General features: G+C 35.3%; 3 protein-coding genes across 3 annotated transcripts; all 3 read left to right on the top strand.

The window, feature by feature from the left end:
* Window positions 1-1,147: 1,147 nt before the first annotated feature.
* Window positions 1,148-2,468, top strand: LOC120580222 (uncharacterized). Its single transcript, XM_039833754.1, has 2 exons — window positions 1,148-1,516; window positions 1,622-2,468. Exons 1-2 carry the CDS (start codon window positions 1,361-1,363, stop codon window positions 2,033-2,035), a joined length of 570 nt encoding a protein of 189 aa, XP_039689688.1. The 5' UTR covers window positions 1,148-1,360; the 3' UTR covers window positions 2,036-2,468.
* A 4,282-nt stretch (window positions 2,469-6,750) lies between these two features.
* LOC120580263 (uncharacterized) lies at window positions 6,751-8,236 on the top strand. The gene is made up of 2 exons (XM_039833848.1): window positions 6,751-7,131; window positions 7,249-8,236. The coding sequence occupies exons 1-2, from the start codon at window positions 6,976-6,978 to the stop codon at window positions 7,660-7,662; spliced, it is 570 nt and encodes a 189-aa protein (XP_039689782.1). The 5' UTR covers window positions 6,751-6,975; the 3' UTR covers window positions 7,663-8,236.
* A 6,882-nt stretch (window positions 8,237-15,118) lies between these two features.
* LOC120579939 (uncharacterized) lies at window positions 15,119-18,218 on the top strand. Its single transcript, XM_039832706.1, has 3 exons — window positions 15,119-15,244; window positions 15,459-16,581; window positions 17,932-18,218. Exons 1-3 carry the CDS (start codon window positions 15,119-15,121, stop codon window positions 18,216-18,218), a joined length of 1,536 nt encoding a protein of 511 aa, XP_039688640.1.
* The last annotated feature ends 3,233 nt before the right edge of the window (window positions 18,219-21,451 follow it).

The raw sequence follows: 21,451 nt of genomic DNA, 5'->3' as shown, positions 1-21,451 counted from the left end.
CTCTAGAAGAAATTCTCATCAGTCTATTTGATGTTGGATTGTTTAGCTCGAAAGAGACATTATGCTTGTTGCTGTTGCAAGGAGTTGATGGTTCTTAGATCCGTTCCGTGTTGACGGTTGATCCATACGCCACACTTTAGACATCCACTAGTGTTGTTTTTATTTTTTATATCACCTGTTTGGGTAGGTTTACACTTTGTGTGGATTACTAGATTAGGTTTATGTTTTCCTAGATTTTCTTTTGTATTTCTTTTTCCCTTTTTTTAATAATATATATGAGTACCTGACAGGGACTGGAATCTGTAAGACAACGGGGTGTCTTCCATTCCTTTTCTATGTCAGTGTGCCCTTGCTTTATCAAAAAAAATAAAAAATATTTATAGCAATTTTTCATAAGCTACTTAAGGAGTGTTTGAACTAATTGTTTATCATTTTTCTCTCTCAACGTTACCCACACTATTTCAATTGAAATTTTTTAATATTTGTTGAAAATATGTTATTGTCATTTTATATTTATCCACTGGTCAATTTTACTAAACACTACAAATTTAATTAGATAGATTATCCACGATATTGCTTATTTGTTATTTGCGATAAACTAATTTGATATCTACTAATTTATCGACTATCTACTATACTTTTTATTAAATAGAAAGACACACAAACACCTCTAAAAACATGAATGAGATGATAAAATATTTATTTCAACTTTTTTTTTTTGAAGAGATATGTTTCAACTTAACTAGTTAAGAAATATTTACAAGAAATAGTTTTCTAGTATCAACTCAATCCGGAATCCAAATAAACCTTACACTTTGGAGAAAAACAACTTTATGATAGACCTTCAAATATAATCAATTCATACTCACCTTGATAATTCATTGCCACATAATTTAAAATACATAAAGTCCTTCGTGGCTCGTTCTCTCCATCACCTTTATGATACCGAAAATAAAAATCTATGAAAAAGCTGAATCTTTTTTCTAATCTCTCTTTCTAAAATGAAAAAATATATAAAAGCCTCATAATCCTTCAACCTGTCTCTAACAAGGAGCACCTAAGTGCCCTTCTCTCTAACTTTGAACTCTTTCACTAAAGAAAAAGAAGAAAAAACAAAGTAATAAAGAAAAACCATTGAGCAGTCACTTCACATAAATAGAGAGTCATAACAACAATATATAATACCCACCAACCAAACATTTCTTGCATCTTACAACCAAAACCATATTTTCATCTTAAAAAGAGTTACCCTATTTTCTAAATGTGGTGTTTCCCTTGCAAGCTTTGAAGTTATACACAAAAATATCCTTATTTGTAACTCCAAACTCTTGACGAATTTCATTTTCTTGAGTTACACATCATGAGGAGCTTTTCAAAGAGCAAATTATCTCAATGTTTTCGCCCTGTTGTTGATCTTGATGACATACTTGAATCTAAAGTTGTTGCTCATCACCACTCAAAGAACAAACATACAGTTTTAAAAGTGATCAAAGCTATGGTGTTGGAAACTATATTGGTAAGTATCTTAATTGTTTTTAACAGTAGTGTATATAAATTAAATCCATTTCCTTTTTATAGCACAAATTTTTGATCATTAACTTTTAATATGTTATTCTTGCAGAATAGAAGAGCTCATCATAAAACTTGTTATGGCTTTGATTGTTTTGGTGTGTCAAAAAATATTTATTCGATGTATAAGAAAGTAACCAAAGCTACTCAATCGTCTTTGACAACTTTATCTTCAGATAGTCCAAAGTTATCACAACCAAAGAAAATGTCCACCAAAGGAAAACATGAGAAAGAAACTAGCCGAGGAAGCGCAATATTAGAGAAGCAAAAGAAGTTTGAGTTTTATGCAATCTGTTTGTTTCTCATAAGCTTAGTATTTACGGTGTTTTTTGGGAAACTATTTGGAATATTTTTGACTTCAATTTGGATCTTCCTTTTCTCTCTTTGGAACTCAAACTATAGCTGCCAAAAGATGTTGCTATATGGTCCAAAGTACATGGATGTAAAGGGTCGGTATAGAAAGTGAAGTACCATAATGAGCATTATTTTGGACTTCCCGAACAAAGCATTATTAGCCACAGAGATGACAGTGAAGAAACAGTTTCACATTTATCTCAAATTGGACTTCCTGCAGTTACAGCAGGTAACAGGACACCATAACGGATCTAAGCAGTCAAATATTAAATCGGCGGTGAAATTGTTTTACTCGTGAAAATGAGTTTGAAATGTAAACGTCAACAGTCTTGATCCGGTACACACATTAAACAGCGTGGAAATGCTACAGCAGCAAACAGAGAGAATTTATGGAATTCGGCCTATGTAGAAAGCCCATCACAATGTTGTATATATATGATTGAAGTTATGGAATAAAGTACAGAAGTGTAGAATTGCTGCATACCAAGGTTCTCATGTTTCAGGTCGAAAGGGAAAAGTAGTATTGAAAATTGTAAAATCGCAATCAAAATCGAAGGATTTTACTTAACTACTTTTGTAGAATCGATAAAGGAATCGTAAAATCGAAATCAAAATCGATGGACTTTAACAAAAGAAAAATAATGTTAAATATGTGTATAAGTATTTTGTGGACTTTAAACTGAGTATATACAATTTATAACTAACTCTGTTTAAAATCCACAAGATACTTATACATAAATTACTAAAAAAATGGACAAAATCCTTCAAAACCCATTAAAATCCTGCGGTTTTGTATGAATTTCACGTTTTTGTGCGATTTTACTAGGATTTTGCTTATTTTGGGATTCTCATATGAATTTGAGTTGTTGAAGGTGAATAAAGTCGTAAAATTCTGGACTTTAGGAATTAAGTCGGCATTTTAACAACAATGCGGCATACACAAAAATTGACACTTTCCCTCTCTTCAACAATTCACTTGTCCTTTCTCTTCTCTCTCAACACATCCTAACAAAATAAATTCTAAATGTAACTCAATTAAAGGTGGTTTGGATTGGAGAACATGATTCAGTTTCACAAAAGATATCAAAAAATACTACTCAGTTTCACAAAAGATATAAGAAAATAAAATAAAATTGGATAGCTTGTTGCTTCTATAATTGCATATGGAACTTTAAGTTGAAGTACAAGATGCACGACAACTTTTGTAGTTGCGTATTTTTATTTTCCACTATAAACGAAGTTAATTAGTCTTTTTGTTCACAGACTTGGGAAACAAGACAAGTGTCTTCATTTCCGCTTAAGCTTATTGAAAGCAACCTTTTTTTAAAAAATTATTGGGACTTTCTAAGAGCAAAACATAAGAGAAAAGGAAAAACAACTAATAAAGACATGAAAACCATGATATTTATAAGACAAATATGTTAAATTATTCTTTATTATAAGGTACAACATTAATCTATCCCCAAAAAGAGGATGCCGCCAGTATCTTAACCAGAAAGAATACTGAAAAGAATCTCCTTAATTATTGTACCTGCTTAAGAGGACTAACCAAAGTAACCACATAGAGAAACCATTTGAAGTAGTTTTTAGTTACCGTTTATTTAGAATGTGTAACAAATGCATGAACTAAAATTATTATATTTGTTTTTTCAAAATAAGTTGTAACAAACAAGTTCTAGTACATAAATATCTTTTTTCTAACACGATGTATGTCTAGCAGAAGTTGCAAAACTCGTATAACATAGATTGGAAGAATTCATGTTAAGTGTTTAATGCCTCAAATGAGAGTGGAGGGAATCTATATAAGAAAAGAGCGACAACTTTTTTTCTAAAAAAAAAAAAAAAAAAAAAACAGTCATTTTTAACATTAATATTATGGCAAGGTATTGGAGCCTCCACTAGAAGTAGTAGCTTCATGAAGTGGTTATGCCAAAAAGGAAAGGTTATTCCACTAGGCATACAAGATTTTCTCTATATCCTTTTCATAAGATTCAAATTAATTAAGTGATTGCAAGGCCCTCTTTAATTTTGATTGTCCATGTGGTTTTACTTTTTCGTTTAGTAAAAAAAAGTGTTTCACGTTTTATCCATATATCACAAAAGAAGTTTGGTTTTAGCAAACCAATATGTGGGACCTATCCAAAAGTTTCCAACATTCATTTTGAGCCATGAAATTGGGGCCCAAGAGAATAACATTTTTTTGCTAAAAACCATTGCTGGAAGATGGAAAACTGTTGGGGAGCGCCTTTATCATCAAACATGATCTTTTACATTAGAGGAAGATGAGAATTATCATATTGAGGCGGAGCGCCTTTTTATCATCTGTGCAAATTGGGGTGCAATGAGTAATGATGATGAGAGAATTGCGGAGAATGTCGCAATGGGGGATGTGGATGTGGACAAATGATAGTGTATTCTTTTAATATAAGGGGGTTAGGGAGTAGCGTGAAGAGGCATAAGGTGTTGGAGTTAGTTAGGAGGGAAAGGGCGGAGGTTTTGGCTTTACATGAAACAAAACTAAGTGATGGGTAACTTGTGTGTTAAGCTTTGTGGAGAGTTAAAAAGTGGAGTGAGCTTTTGTTTCTTCGATTTGTAAAAGTGGTTGTTTGTTGACAATTTGGGATAAAAATAAGGTCAACTATTTTTCTTCGTTCCAAGGTCAAGGTTTCCTTGGCGTTTTCCTAGAGGGGGGATTGAAAAAAAAGAGGTGCATTGTCCTTAATATTTGTGTACCATCTATTTTTCTTGAAAATAAGCAACAATGGTGTATATTTTGATGGAAAAACGTAGAATTTCGAAAGACCTGTGGTGTTATGTTGGTGATTTTAATGCAATTAGATTGGTGAAAGAAAGGTATGGGCGCGGTTTTGTCAAGGTTGAGTGGTGTAGTTTACCTCTTTTTGGAAGAAGGATTACTTGGGTTCAACTAAATGGGAAATGTATTATTTTCTTGGATCGTGTTTTGGTTTCTCATAATTGGAAAGCAGAGTGGGGAATTGGTTAACTTTTTAGGAAGATTTCTTCATAGAGACGTCTCAGATCATTGACCGGTTATCATTCATTATGGGGAGTTTGGTTGGGGTCCAAAACCTTTTAGGTTTAATAACTTATGGATCAATAATAAGGACTTTAAGGAGATATGCCAGTTTGGGAAGACGGATGGTGATGATACCCTCGATGTTAATTTTTATACCTATTTTTTAATTTTATGTTTTCAAGTTAATAGTGGTTGTTTAGAAGTAAAAAAATTTGGTTAAAATCCAAAGAGATTATGTGAATTTTTCTCCCCCTGCCCTAACTATGAGGAACCAATATTTTTTTTCCTAGTTAAGTTGTCTTTGAACATAAGTCGTTTTTTTTTTTAAGAAGACAAACTAACCCATCGAAATAAGCATCGAGGATAATCAAACTTGAGACCTTAAAAGGAGCATATTCCAAGATCTCAAAGTAACCTAAGTGGGTTGAACATAAAAAGTTAATATTGAATACCCTACTTATAAAGGGTGGTTTAATAATTGTTATATATAGATGATTTATTTCACAAGATTAAATTTTGAACTTTTAAGTATTGTTATGTTTGGTCACAATTTTTCTCACGAACTTGTAACATTTCTTTAACAAATTTATAGCTATTTTCATAAGTATCTTCAAAGAGTGTTTGAACTAATCGTTTACGATTTTTCTCTCTCAGAGTTACCCATACTATTTTAATTGAAAAAGTTTAATATTAGTTAAAAAAATGTTATTTTCATTTAATATTTATCCACTATTCATCGCCAATTTTATTGAACACTGTAAATTTAATTAGATAGATTATCCACTATCAGTCTTAAATGTAAACAATTTTTCACTTTTTAGCTTCATTCAATAAATGATGTATATAATCGACCATAAACTAATCCGCTATATATCAACTACCTTATTGGTTTTCTACTCGTTTCTATGTAATAGAAACAAATACACACATTTAAAAACACTTAAATGAGATGATAAGATATCTCTTTTAATTTGACTAGAGATGTTCAGACAAAAAAATATTCACAAGGAAAAACACACAAACATTTATTTTATGGTTATACACCATAAAATAATTTGATATCAGTTAATTTATCGATTATCGACTACTTTTTATTAATTAGAAGGCTAAATTGCATTTTTGATCGCTTAACTATTTAGGTAGTATCTCTTTGGTCCCTTAATTAAATTTCAATTTATTTTGGTCCCTTAACTTATCTTCGTTACACATTTTGGTCTTTTCCGTTAGTTTTAATTCAAAAACGTTAGGTTTTCTTCTGGAATTTTTCTGGGATGCTTGTTGTTGGAGTTTGATGGAGATGATATGAAGATGAAAAAGATGAAGAAAACCTAACATTTTTGAATTAAAACTAACGGAAAGAACCAAAATGTGTAACGGAGAGAAGTTAAGGGACATAAATAAATCAAATTTTAATTAAGGAACTAAAACGATACAACCTAAATAGTTAAGGGATCATAAGAGATATGTTTCAACATAACTAGTAAACAAGAAATATTCACAAGGAATAGTTTTCTAGTATCAACTCAATCCCGAATTCAAATTAACCTTCTTAAACTTTGGAGAAAATCATCTTTATGATAGACCTTCAAATATAATGCATGTCTTGTAATTCATATTCACTTTGATAATTCATTGCCATATATCTTAAAATACATAAAGTCTCTCCATCACCTTTATGATATTGAAAATATATATAAAACTCACATAATCCTAATTCAACCTGTCTCTAACAAGGAGCACCTAAGTGGCATTCTCTCTTTATTTCCCCCAACTTTGAACTCTTTCACTAAAGAAAAAGAAGAAAAAACAAAGTAGTAAAGAAAAACCATTGAGCAGTCACTTCACATAAATAGAGAGCCAAAACAACAATATATAATAACCCACCAACCAAACATTTCTTGCATCTTACAACCAAAACCAAATTTTCATATCAAAAAGAGTTACACTATTTTCTATATGTGGTGTTTCCCTTGCTAGCTTGAAGTTATACACAAAAATATCCTCATCTGTACACCATGAGGAGCTTTTCAAAGAGCAAATTATCTCAATGTTTTCGCCCTGTTGTTGATCTTGATGACATACTTGAATCCAAAGTTGTTGCTCATCACCACTCAAAGAACAAACATACAGTTTTAAAAGTGATCAAAGCTATGGTGTTGGAAACTATATTGGTAAGTCTCTCTCTCTCTCTCTCTTTTTTTTACAGTGTATATGAATATGATTTAAACCATTTCCTTTTTATAGCACAAAGTTTTTAATCATTAACTTTTAATATGTTATTCTTGCAGAATAGAAGAGCTCGTCATAAAACTTGTTATGGCTTTGATTGTTTTAGTGTGTCAAAAAATATTTATTCGACGTATAAGAAAGTAACCAAAGCTACTCAATCGTCTTTGACAACTTTATCTTCAGATAGTTCAAAGTTATCAGAACCAAAGAAAATGTCCACCAAAGAAAAACATGAGAAAGAAACTAGCCGAGGAAGCGCAATATTAGATAAGCAAAAGAAGTTTGAGTTTTATGCAATGTGTTTGGTTCTCATAAGCTTGGTATTTACGGTGTGTTTTGGGAAATTATTTGGAATTTTTTTGACTTCAATATGCATCTTCCTTTTCTCTCTTTGCAACTCAAACTATAGCGCTGCCAAAAGATGTTGCTATATGGCCCAAAATACATGGATCTCCCCGAACAAAGCTTTATGAGCCACAGATGACAGTGAAGGAACAAGTCATTTTCATGTATGTTATAAGGTTGGGAGAAACAGTTTCACATTTATCTCCTTTGCCTTTCCTTCGAATTGGATTCCCTGCAGTTACAGCATGTAACAAGACACTGTAACAGATCTAAGCAGTCAAATATTAAATTGGCGGATGAGATTGTCTTACCTGGCGGATGAGATTGTTTTACCGAATGAAAATGAGTTTGAAATGTAAATGTCTGATCTCAAATCAATAGTTTTGATCCAGTACACACATTAAACCGTGTGGAAATGCAGCAGCAAACAAAGAGAATTTATTCCGGCATATAGAAAGCCCATCACAATGTTGTATATATATGATTGAAGTTATGGAATAAAGTACAGAAGTGTAGAGTTGCTGCATACCAAGGTTGTCAAAATCAGAATTTTGCTTCAGGTCGAAAGAGAAAAGTAAAATTGAAAATCGTAAAATCACAATCAACTGAATCAGTTATTTGGTGGACTTTAAACTGTATCTGTTATGAGTATATACAATTTATAACTGACTCAGTTTAAAGTCCACATAATACTTGTAAATAAATGACTAGAAAAATGGACAAAATCCTTCAAAACCTAATAAAATGCTGCGGTTTGTATGATTTACTTTGTGCGATTTTGATGCCATTTTACTAGGATTTTGCCGATTTTAAGATTTTGCTATAGATTTGAGTCGTTGAAGGTGAATAAAGTTGCAAAATTACGAAGAATTTAAGTCAAGATTTTAACAACAATGCTGCATACACAAAAAATTTGATACTTTCCCTATCTTTAACAATTCACTTGTCCTTTCTCTATTCTCTCATCAAACCCAAACAAAATAAATCTTAAATGTAACTCAATTAAAGGTAGTTTGGATTGGACAACATGATTCAGTTTCACAAAAGATATAAAAAAATAAAATAAAATTGGATAATTTGTTGCTACTATAATTGCTTCCATTTTTCCCTTCAAGCTCAATGGAACTTTGAAGTACTTTTGTAGTTGCGTATTTTTATTTTACTCTACAAACGCAGTTAGTCTTTTTGTTCAGACTTTGGAAAACAGGACAAGTGTCTTCATTTCCGCTTAAGCTTATTGAAAGCAATCTTTTTCTAAAAAGTTATAGGGACTTTTTAAAAGCAAAAATCATAAGAGAAAAGCAAAAACAATTAACAAAGACATGAAAACAATGATATTCATATTACAAATATGTTAAATTATTCTTTTTAGATCTTTATAAAAGCCACCTATATTATAAGATACAACATTAATCTATCCCAAAAAGAGGATGCCGCCGGTAACTTAACTAGAAAGAATACTGAAAAGAATCTCCTTAATTATTGTACCTTCTTCAGAGGACTAACAAAAGTAACCACATAGAGAAATCATTTGAAGTTGAGAATTGTTGTTCCCACATATAGTTTGGCTGTACCACACGAGTAAAATACGCAAATGCCCTTCGGTAGTAAACTGCCGAAGTTTGTAGGAAACCGGCGGCAGTTAACTGCCGAGGAAAACCTCGGTAGTTAACTGCCGAGGAAATCTGAACTTAAACAGATCGCAGAACCAGAACCTCCCATTTACAAAAAACCTTCAAAATTCTTAATTTCTCTCCAATCTTCACCAAATCCATTTTCACGAATTGCAAGCAAATCAAGTGCACATTATCACAAGTAAGTTGGGTCAATCATTTTAATGTTAATGTTAATTTGTTTAGGTTGATTTTTAAAAAAAAATTAGAGTAGTTTGTATGTGGTTAGGGTTGATTTCAAAATTGACAATTTGATGATTGCATGTGTAGTTTAGAAATTGATAATTGAATGTAGTTGTTGCCTATGTTGTTTAAATCATAATGTGGCTTTGAATGGTGGCAAATGAAGACAATTTGAATATGTTTTATACTTTGCACACAAAGTGTTTGATAAAATGTCTCAATGACAATTTTATTGATTATTTAGTTAGTTTAGTTATGGAAATGATAGAAATGATGTTAATTATAGTTTGGTTAGGTGTATTTTGATTTTTTAGTTAGTTTATGTTACGAGAATTATGATGGACACAAATGATTTAGTTGTATAGAAATGATTAAGTTTATGTTAATTATGAAAATGATACACATAAATTTTATTGTAATGATGATTATATTGAATGATTTTAGGTTATGGAAATGATGTTCATTGTTGTACTTTTAATGAGTTTAATTTTGTTTATGTTTAGTTTAGGTTTAATGTGTTTGATTAGGTTATGGAAATGATGTTAATTTTTTTTTTTTTTTTTGTAGATATGGCCGATCAGGACCCCATTGATCCATCTAAGATGATTGGTGGTAGGTGTACGATGACTCAGAGCCACCGGAGGGAGAGGCAGAGCGGCCACATCCCAAAGAGGGGTAGAGGTTGGAGGGCAGATGGCTCAGGAAGCTCTCAGGCTACACAGCCTGAGCAGTCACAGGTTGTTGACCCGTCACAGCCTGTTGACCAGACTAGGGTTGAGTACCTGAATTATCAGGATCAGGTACAACATGATGTGACTGATGGTGGATATGACCAGGATCATATACCACAGCAGCAGGATGCAGGAGACGAGGATGACATTGCAGCAGCTGCTGCACCGGAGGTGTTACCTACGGACCTTCCCTTTCCTGGTGGACCGGCTGACTTATCCTTGCTCCACTCTTATGCCGGTCATGTGGCGTTGCCACTCTGGTATAATTCAAATAATGTAAGTGTATTTTTTTTAATTTTTTTTCTTTATGTTAAAATATTTTCTTTAATTTAAATGTGTGTTTGTTTAATTATTATATCCACTTTTATATGTGTTTTTTTTAATTCTTTTTCTTTATGTTTAATTATTTTCTTTAAATGTGTGTTTGTTTTAATTATTATATACACTTTTATATGTTTTTTTTAATTCTATTTTTTATGTTTAATTGTTTTCTTTATATGTGTTTTTGTTTAAACCATATTTATTTTTCTATTATTTCAGGTTCATAAGCTCCGCGTGCTTAAACCGATTAATCATGGGGCCAAGATTCTCACTCTCGGACGCCCTAACGGGAATGAGAATTGGTTTTGGGATCCGCTTAAGCAGAGTGGGCTACATGACTTGGTTTACTTGGGGTACTCCACTGTGCCTCATGCCCTGCTGATGACTTTATGCGAGTGGTGGCATCCTGAGACCAGCACCTTTCACATGCCCATGGGGGAGATGACTGTGACATTGGATGATGTCGCATGTCTCACGCATCTTCCTATTGAGGGGCGGATGTTGAGTCATGGGAAGAAGATGCCGAAGCATGAGGGAGCGGCACTGCTTATGACGTATCTGGGTGTGTCGTAGCATGAGGCTGAGAAGATCTGCAACCAGGAGTACGGTGGGTACATTAGCTACCCGAGGCTGAGGGATTTCTATACCACGTACCTTGGTAGGGCCAACTTATTGGCTGGTACGGAGGATCCGGAGGAGCTTGAGGAGCTGGCGAGGGTTAGGACTTACTGCGTCCGGTGTTACCTTCTCTACTTAGTCGGATGCTTGTTGTTTGGCGATAGAAGCAACAAGCGCATCGAGTTGATATATTTGACGACCATGGAGGACGGCTACGCAGGGATGCGTAATTATTCCTGGGGAGGTATGACCCTCGCCTACCTATACAGGGAGTTAGCTCATGCATCTAGGCCTGGAGGCAGAGCTCTTGGGGGGAGCGTGACACTGCTCACTGTAAGAAAACTTAAATTTTATATTTATGTTAACTTTATTTTTTTGTTAACTTTTATTTTTTTGTTATATTTTTCCGTGCGTAATAATTTATAAATGTTATTTGTTTGGTTTGTGCAGGCATGGTTTTTAGCGCATTTTCCAGGGTTTTACAGTGTTGATCCCAACACTGACTACGTGGAAAATTATCCGGTTGCAGCGAGGTGGAAGCTCCAGAAAGGTCATGGGAGGGGATCACGTATCGGTCACTGCTTGATCGTATACAGTTAGATGATGTATGCTGGAGGCCGTACGAGGAGCATAGAGAGATCCAGGACTTCGAGGAGGTTTTCTGGTATTCTAGCTGGATTATGTGCGGTGTTCGTAGGGTGTACCGTCACTTGCTCGAGAGGGTTTTGAGGCAGTACGGATACGTGCAGACCATCCCCAGACATCCCACGGATGTTGTAGAGCTCCCACACCCTTACATTGTGCAGGCGTTCGTCGACTTCCGCACTCACACGATTAAGGCGGACGATCGGGTTCAGCAGGCAGGAGAGGAGACATGGCGGACGGTGGATGGCTATGTCATATGGTACACTAGGGTGTCTCACCCTCAGATCTTGCCACCTATTCCAGGAGATCTTCAGAGGCCTGCAAATGAAGAGCAGATCATTGCAGATCAGTGAGAGCGGTATGAGGCGAGAAGCTCGCCTGACACCTATGACATGGTTAGTGGCGCTGTTGCCTATGCTGATGCGCAGTTAGGCCAGGAGGAGGTCATGAGCATGACCCCTCAGCAGTGGTTTGAGGCCATGACCCATATGAGGGAGCAGATCGCGCCGATTTTGACCAGGAGGCGAGCCCAGAGGCCGAGGAGGAGGCACCATCAGCAGGATCAGGACCAGTAGTAGTATTTTCATTTTTAGGACTTGTTTTTTAGTTTTCGTCTTTTGATGACATTGATTTGTATATTTGTATATTTCTACTTTGATGACATTATTTTTAATTTCATGGGCTTTTTTTACTTTGTTTAATGTACAAAAATGTTGGTTTAATTAAGTTGTGCATTTGCACCAATAATTTTTTGTTATTTGAACCGTTATGATGAATTTTAAACGTTTGTGTAAAAATCAGGCTTTCAAAATAATTTAGAATGATATTGAAATGTTTTTTAGAATGATGAAGATTTCCTCGGCATGAAAATTAAAGTTTGTTCTTGTAATTTCATGTATTTATAATAAGCAATTTTCAATGAGACGTGATCGTTACTTTTTTTCTAGAGTGTAGTAGTAGTATTTTATTACTAATGACAAAGTTTTAGTTGTCTAGTCAAACTTGAACACTACTATATAATATAAGTGTGCCGTTGATTTGCTTGCAATTCGTGAAAGAAGATTTGGTGAAGATTGGAGAGAAATTGAGAATTTTGTGAAGTTTTGGAAAATGGGGAAGTCTTTGGTTATGTTCAGTTTTCCTCGGCAGTTAACTACCGAGGTTTTCTTCGGCAGTTAACTGCCGAAATTTTGAAAATCCGGCAGCAGTTAACTGCCGAGGAAAACCTCGGTAGTTAACTGCCGAGGATCTTATGCGCTACAAAATCTGGCAGAATCTCCTCTCATCCATTATTGATCTTATCTTCCAAATAATTTCTTCAAATTTCTCTCAAAATCTCTCTAAAAAACACAACCAAATCCAACCAACTTTATTCAACAAAATCACAAGTAAGTAATTATAATGCTATTAACTTACATTTTAGTTGTTATAAATATTATTATTTTTTAGTTTTTGAGTACATTTATTATTTTTTAGTAGATTTACATGTTATAATTAATTTTTAGGGTATATGTTAGTTGATTAATGTTGTTAAAATATTTGCATGATGTTTATGTTATATGATTAATTTTTTTATTTTAGTAAGAGTATATGATTTAAAATTTTAGGGTTATTTTTATGAATTTTAGACTCTATGTATAATGTGCACATCAAGTGTTCGATGAAATGTTTGAATGAGTTTTTCATTGATTGTTTTTAGTTTCTTATTGTGTAGATTTAAAACAATGGCCGGGTGGATCGACGTTCATGCGCAATTCAACGGCGGAGAACCTCAGAGGTTGAAGGTTCGGTGCCTTGGTGTAACGTTAAGAGGTCTCAAGGATAAACTGACTGAATTCAACCAAGGAGTCAACCCCAGAGACACAAGGATGGTGGAACACGTTTGGTATAAACGTCCAACACTCGACGAGGGGAGAGTATCATTCACTTGGGTGGAATTAACGAACGACGAAAACGTGACGACCATGTTTTGGGAGCACAGCATGTTCCAGTGGATCGATATTCGGGTGAAGTTGCTTAGATCAACTGAAGATATCATCAAAAGTTTGATTCTGCCAGAAGATTGTCATTAGTTAGGGTAAGGTGCATTCCAACTACAACAATTGTCTTCCTTTGAATGGGGTAATTCAAACCTGTCAAACAACAGGACTCAAGCATTTCGCGAGCACCTCATGTTTCTCCTTTGAAAATATTAAATTCTTGTTATACTGGTTTAGATGAAGGTATTAAGTGTCAAGGATTGAACCTCAATTCTGTGGCACTTGAATACAATCATCTAAAGCAAGCCTCACAAAAATTTATTCTTTTCAAAGGGCAAACATGAAGTGCTCGGCGAAATGCTTGAGTTCTGTTGTTTTGCAGGTTTGAATTTATCCCATTCAAAGGTAACACAATTGTTTTGGTTGGAATGCACATTCCAACTGCAACAATTGTCCTACCCTGGATGGGGCAATTCAAACTTGTTAATCGGTAGGACTCCAGTACTCGATGAGCATCTTGAACAATGGTATTCAAGTGTCAAGGAATGCACCTCATTCTTTTGACACTTGAATAGCAACGTTCAAGATGCTGATCGAATACTGGAGTCCTGCTGCTTAGCAAGTTTGAATTTGCCCCATTCAGTGGTAAGATGATTGTTGCAGCTGGAAGGTAAATTTCGGAATCTAATGTGTAATGCAATGTAATGTGATAACATATATTTTGTTTTGAATGGAACAATAATTATCTTATTTTGTTTTCAAATTTATTTATTCCAAATGCAATTTTATTCTAAATACCATAATGTCAAACAAAATGTGCGCGACAGAAAAATAAAACATAAAAAAATCCAAAACAATTAGGCATTAAAAGTCATTACATTCATTCTTCCTCGTCACACAAATCAATCGGCTTGTCCGCTACAGTCCCTGTGGTACCTTGTTTTGGTTGAGGACCGAAATAGCATGTCCTCCCGCTCCTCCTCAACCTCGAGTGATTGTACACTGGCACCTTCGAACCCTTTTTTTTCCGGAACCATCGCAAACAATTCCATGCCACGTCATAGGTGATTTTTCTTTTTTCTTCTCATCACCCTGAACGTTACCCTGATTCTGATTCTAAGACATATCTACGTTACCCTGCCGCCGGTTTCCTAAAAACTTCGGCAGTTTACTACCGAAGGGCATTTGAGTAATTTACTCGTGTGGCACAGCCAAACCAAATGTGGGGATAACAATTCCCTTTGAAGTTTAGTAAAAACAAGTGTTTCACGTTTTATCCATATATCACAAAAGAAGTTTGGTTTTAGCAAACCAATATGTGGGACCTATCCAAAAGTTTCCAACATTCATTTTGAGCCATGAAACTGGGGTCCAAGAGAATAACATTTTTTGCTAAAAACCATTGCTGGAAGATGGAAAACTAAGATAATCACAATGGAAGAGGGTAACCCACCAGCAGCATGGCCCAAGTTAGGAGATTATGGGCTAGCAAATCACCGTGGTCGCCTAACTCACGTGTTCCAACCTGCTAATCCTGTTGCTTTTGACATCAAAGCATCAGTTCTGAATGGATTGAAGGAAACACTTTGATGGTACCGAGACCATCAGCCCTCATGAACATCTAAGCCAATTTGCTGAAACTTGTGAGTTTTGTGTTCCCCCAGCAAATGTCACTGAAGACCAAAAGAAACTCAGGCTATTTCCGTTCACTTTAATCGGTAAAGCTAAAGACTGGTTATTGACTTTGCCTAATGGTACTATTCAAACATGAGAGGAATTAGAGCTTAAGTTTCTAGAGAAGTATTTCCCTATGTCCAAGTACTCTGACAAGAAGCAAGAAATAGCAGGCTTTCGGCAAGGTGAAGGTGAATCACTTTATGATGCTTGGGAAAGGTTCAATTTGCTACTGAAGAGATGTCCAGGCCATGAGTTTTCTGAAAAACAGTATCTCCAATTCTTCACTGAAGGGTTAACTCATAGCAACATAATGTTTCTAGATGCCTCAGCTGGAGGTAGCCTAAGGGTAAAAACTGATCACGAAGTTCAAACTCTGATTGAAAACATGGCCAGCAATGAGTACCGTGCTGAAGCGAAAAAGAAAGAAAGAGGTGTTTTTGGGGTAAGTGTCACTACTTCCATACTAGCTAACCAAGCAGCTATGAATAAGCAAATCGAAACTCTAACCAAGGAGGTACATGCTTATCAATTATCCAACAAACAACTAGCAGCTGCAATACGGTGTGATTTGTGTGGTGAGGGCCATCCTAATGGTGAGTGTGTACTAGAGGGAGCTAGTGAAGAAGCCAACTATGTGAACTATCAAAGGCAAAACCCTTACTCCATGAACAAGCACCCTAACTTGAGTTACTCCAACAACAATACCTTAAATCCTTTGTTGCCTAATCCTCAACAACAACAACAACCGAGGAAGCCTTCAGGTCTTGAGGAAACAATGATGAATTTCATGAAAATGACTCAAAGTAACTTTGAAGAAATGAAGAAGAGTCAAGACCTTGAAAGGAAGAACAATGAAGCCTCAAGGAAAATGCTTGAAACACAATTTGGGCAATTAGCTAAGCAGTTGTCTGAACAGAACAAAGGGGGATTCTCAGGTAATACTAAGGAGAACCCTAAATATGAGACTTGCAATGCTATTGAGTTGAGGAGCAAAAAGGTTTTGACACCTTTAGCTCCTAAAGTTCCTAAGAAGGTTGATGAAAGGGTTGTAGAGGTAGATGAAGATGATGAAGTTGAGGAAGTGGTCGAAAAAGAGAGTGATCAAGGTGTAGTTGAAAAAGAGAGTGATCAAGGTGTAGTTGAAAATGAAAAGAAGAAAAAAATAGAGGGAGAAAAAAGTGAGAAGTTCATAGATGAAGACTCGATATTGAGAAATGAAGGTGAAAAACACAAGAAGGGGGGGTTGAATTGTGTTTTCTTTTTCTCTTAAAAAATACTTCTTCAGATAAAACTTCAGAAGCAGTTTGAGTGCTTCTGATGAAATGATCAGAGTCAGATTGCAACGGAAAAGAACAGAGCAGAGAAAAGAAAGACAAAGACACGAGCAGTTATCCTGGTTCCTTCCACAACACGAAAGTAGTCCAGTCCCCCTTGCACTTCCAAGGAGATTTCACTATAATCACAAAGATTACAACTGCTCAATAATTTCTACGTATGAGACTTCACAAAAAATGCTCAAGCACACACGCAAGAGTCTTCCAATGCTCAAGCACTAAGCAAGAGACTTCTAATGCTCAAGCACGCAGGCAAGAGACTTCTAATCAAACAAAAATACAGAGAATTGAGTTTGAGTTGAACACTTGATATACAATCAGTGGTGTTCACAATACAATACAATAAAGACTCTAGACTTTGAATTTCTAAGATGTATCAAATCAGTGTATAAATTCAGTGTGCTTTGTAGAATCAAATTGACAGAGTTTTGGCGCTTTTGAACTTATGTATCTCTATATTTTATCTTCAAGTCTTCACTCCTTTATATAGAGGTGTGAAAGAGACGTTGAGATAATCAGCACGTCTAAAGAGTCGTTTGAAATCCTTTGATTATCCACCAGTAATCCTTTGCCTGATTTGGGTGTAGTCCTTTGAAGTATAAGCTTCAAATTCATTCCCATCTTGAACGTACAACTTCTGCAGGCATGGCTGTTGTCTTGTCTTGTAGCGTAGATAGAAAACAGAGTAGTGGAGGTAGTGGTTGTACACTTGTACTTTGTCAACTCTATTAACGAGAGACAAGTGCTCAGTGCTATCCATATATCCGTTGATACCTCCCTTTCAATTCTTCGTTCTTCTTGGATAAGACTGAATTGAGAATCAGCTACTTTGAATCTTCAGTTTGATTAAAGGATCAAACGTAGCTTCTGGTGAAGATATTGCTTCTGATGAAAACTTTTGCTTCTGATGACCTTCTGCTTCTGATGACGTCATTACTTCAGAAGCACTTCAGCTTCAGGAGCAGTTTTCTTCAGATGCTCAGAATTTCTTTTTCTTTCCATTGTTCTTCCAAGACCTATTGAAATAACTTGAGTAGCCTTTGGTCCTGTACACTTGAACAATTATTAGTAATAACCAATTGACAATTTTTAATACCTTGTTATCATCAAAACTCAATAAGGTTCATTGTGAAACACATTTTGTTCCAACAAGAAAGTCTAAGAGCCAAATTTTGAAGGATGGGGATAAACCACAAATTATCCCATCTTATGTGAAGCTTCCTTAACCTCATCTAGCCAAAAAGAAGAAGAAGGAGGAAGGACAATTCAAGAAATTAATGCAACTCTTCTCACAACTTCAAGTGAATATTCCTTTTGGTGAACCTCTCGAGCAAATGCCAATTTATGCTAAATTCATGAAAGAAATGTTAACAGGGAGAAGAAAGCCAAAAGATGATGAGAACATCTCACTTTCCGAGAATTGTAGTGCTATTCTCCAAAGGAAACTTCCTCCTATGCTTAAAGATCCTGGTGCTTTTACTATACCTTGCTCCGTTGGGCCGGTAGACATTGGAAGAGCTTGATGTGATTTAGGGGCAAGAATCAATTTGATGCCCCTTTCAATGATGAAGAAGATTGGAGGCGGAGAGCCAAAACCTACAAGAATGACCCTCACTTTAGCTGATCAGTCAATCTCTTATCCGTTTGGTGTGCTTGAAGATGTACTAGTTAAAGTGAATGATCTAATATTTCCTGCTGACTTTGTAATTTTGGATATGGCTGAAGATGAAGATATGCCACTCATTTTAGGAAGACCTTTCCTTGCAATAGGTCGTGCTTTGATTGATGTTGAGATGGGACAGCTGATGTTGAGGTTCCATAACGAGCAAGTGGTGTTCAATATCTTTGAAGCTATGAAGCACCGGGCTGAAAATCCTAAGTGTTACCTGTCGCGTCATTTTTCGAAGGTCAAGGCTATTTGATTAGCTTTTGACTCACTAGTTTATTTCACGACTGAACATTTAATTTTATTATGAAAAGGAGGAAAAAGTTCAAACTACCCCATCTTGAAAAGATTTTGGGTTCGGGGGTTAGTTCCATAAAGGGAAGGTATTAGCACCCTTTATGTCCGCAGTACTCTACGGGAACCTCTTGATTTTTATTTAACTAATGTGCTATAACTTGCTTGCTTATTTTTGAAAAGAATGAATTAAAGTGGACAAATAAAGACCTAATTATCTATATTTTTTATTGATTTGGAAGGACATGGTCCTCTGCCTACGTACGCATGAGGGATCAAAACCTCGTAGTTCGGGGTAGAAATACCATTTGATTGGTTTTGTATTTTTTATTAGTTTTGAAAATGGTTTTAAAAGAAAAGCCAAGTGGCAAATTAGAGTTTGTTTGTGTTTTTTAATTTAAATGAAAATAACTTGAAGTAGAATTAAGTTGATTGAAATTTGATTAAGGAAATAAAAACAGAAAAGACGATCACTTGATTTAGGATCAAGGTTTGTTTATGAAAACATTTTTTGTGATTTTTGTTATTTGCATGTTTTTGTGGTTTTTGAATATTGGACTAGAATTAAACTAACGGAGCATAAAAAATAAAAATGTAGGTACTTCATGGTGACGTTGGATCACCACTAATACCTTTAACCTAAATTATAAAGCATAAAAAGAGGCATACACACACGCACGCACACATGCACCTACGACTATTACATAAAAGCCTATGATACATTCTAAAGTCTGCGGAAAATAAATGACAAGAAAAATAAATTATTTACATTAAGCCTGGTTTACATTCTAACATAAATGACATAAATAAATAAAACATGCATGAGAGAGTATAAAATGATGATTACGATGCTAAAAAAAATAAAAAATGCATGAAAGAAATAAGAAAAATGAGGTTCAATCACAAGGTGGGGGTGGAGCAGCATTCAGGAGGTGCAGAAATTAAAAACGGGAATTGGGTCTTTACAGAGGGTAAGGCGCGTACTGGGCTGAAGGGGGCTCAAACCGGTTCGGTTCAAGCCTGGACCGGTTCTAGGAGAACCGCACCAGTTCAGAGTAGTATATATGTAGTGTGTCCAGTTTTTTCCTTCATTTCTCAAATCATTTCTCTCTCTTCACTTCTTTCCTTCTCTCAGTTTTCTCTATTCTCTCCTCTATGTTCTTCTTTTCTGGGTTATGAAGATTCCGACGAATCTTCATCTTCTCCGATGGGAGGTAAGGCGGGTTCCGGTGGAGCCACCGCGCCGGAACCCTAATTTTAATTTTTTGTTTTTTTTTTGTTTGTTTTTTTCGCCTCTTCTACCTTTTCTTCTATTTGATTCTGGGCTTAAAAGAAATTCGAAAGGTGAGCCAAACAGACCTACATCTACAAAAACGGAAATTATTACCTTTTACCTTTGAATGAATCCGGTTCTCTGTTGTCCCTTTTGGTTCGGTTCAGATTCGGTTCTTTGAACCGATGTTGGAAACCGTCCGGTTCTGTGGAAGACGGCGCCGATTGTTGTTGTTCTGTCTGGATCGGCCTTTGTGCTTCGATGATGCGTGGCTGAAGGTGAATTCATGTTAGGTTTTGGAATTGTGACTGTACTGTAATTTCTTTGATGTAGGTTTCTGATTTTTGTCTGCAGGTTTGCGGCTAGGGTTTTATGACCTCCTTCTCTTTTTTCTCCCCCCCCTTCTGTATTTTGCAGGCTTGCTTTTATAGCATTAGGGTTGAAGATAATAAGGAAATAACTTGCTACTGTGTTACTGGATTTGGCAACAAACATTTGACCCTATCAATTTGCCTGAACATGAGGCGTATGGAAAAAAATATTTTTTGGACCCTTGCTGGAATTTTTCAGACTCATTGACATTATCGGACAAAAACAGAAAATAAACTATTTAAATATATAAAAAAAAGTAACGAATTAAAACTAATAAAAGATGGAAATTAGATAATGAAATAAAGAGAAAATAAAGAGAGAAGAGGGTCCGACTAGGAATAAAAAATGAGGTACTTCAAAGTAACCTCTCAAATTCCTGACTTTTAAAAATGCAAAAAAAATGGGTAAGAATAGAGAAAAGTGGTCAAAATTTGGGGTATGACAGATGCCCCTATTTAAGTTTCTCCGTCACGGAGATTTAAAAAAAAAAAAATGAAATTTTTAAATCAACGGGTCGAAGAGACTTAAATACTAAGTACACCAATTTTTGACCAGTTGAAATGTTGAGAGTGCAATGCTTATGAATATACTGGTATGAATGTCTGCGATGCAAGTATGAATGCAAGGACGACCAAAGTACATTGACTGGGGAAAAAACTGATAGATATCACTGGGGAGGAAATATTATTTATTACTGTTACTGTGGTAAAGACGAACATACGAAAATGAATATCGTCACTTACCTTTACTGAGGTAAAGACCAACATACGAAAGGAAATACTATCAATTACCTTAACACGGGTAACGACCAACATACGAAAAAAATACTGTCAGTTACCTTTACTGAGATAACGACAAACATACGAAAGGAAATACTGTCAGTTACCTTCACTGAGACAACGACAAACATACGAAAGGAAATACCATCAATTATCTTCACTGAGATAACGACAAACATACGGAAAGAAATACCGTCAGTTATCTTCACTGAGATAACGACCAATATACAAAAGGAAATACTGTCAGTTACCTTCACTGAGATAACGACCATCATAGATAAAAGGCACATGCTTTCGGTACAAGGATAGCTCACATAAGGTACAAGGGAGCTGAAATATATTGATACAAAGACTATTTGATGGGACCTGCCC

Source organism: Medicago truncatula, chromosome 4 (assembly GCF_003473485.1).
Source record: "Medicago truncatula cultivar Jemalong A17 chromosome 4, MtrunA17r5.0-ANR, whole genome shotgun sequence".
In the NCBI taxonomy this organism is placed as follows: domain Eukaryota; kingdom Viridiplantae; phylum Streptophyta; class Magnoliopsida; order Fabales; family Fabaceae; genus Medicago; species Medicago truncatula.
This window is presented reverse-complemented; position numbering and strand designations above follow the sequence as displayed.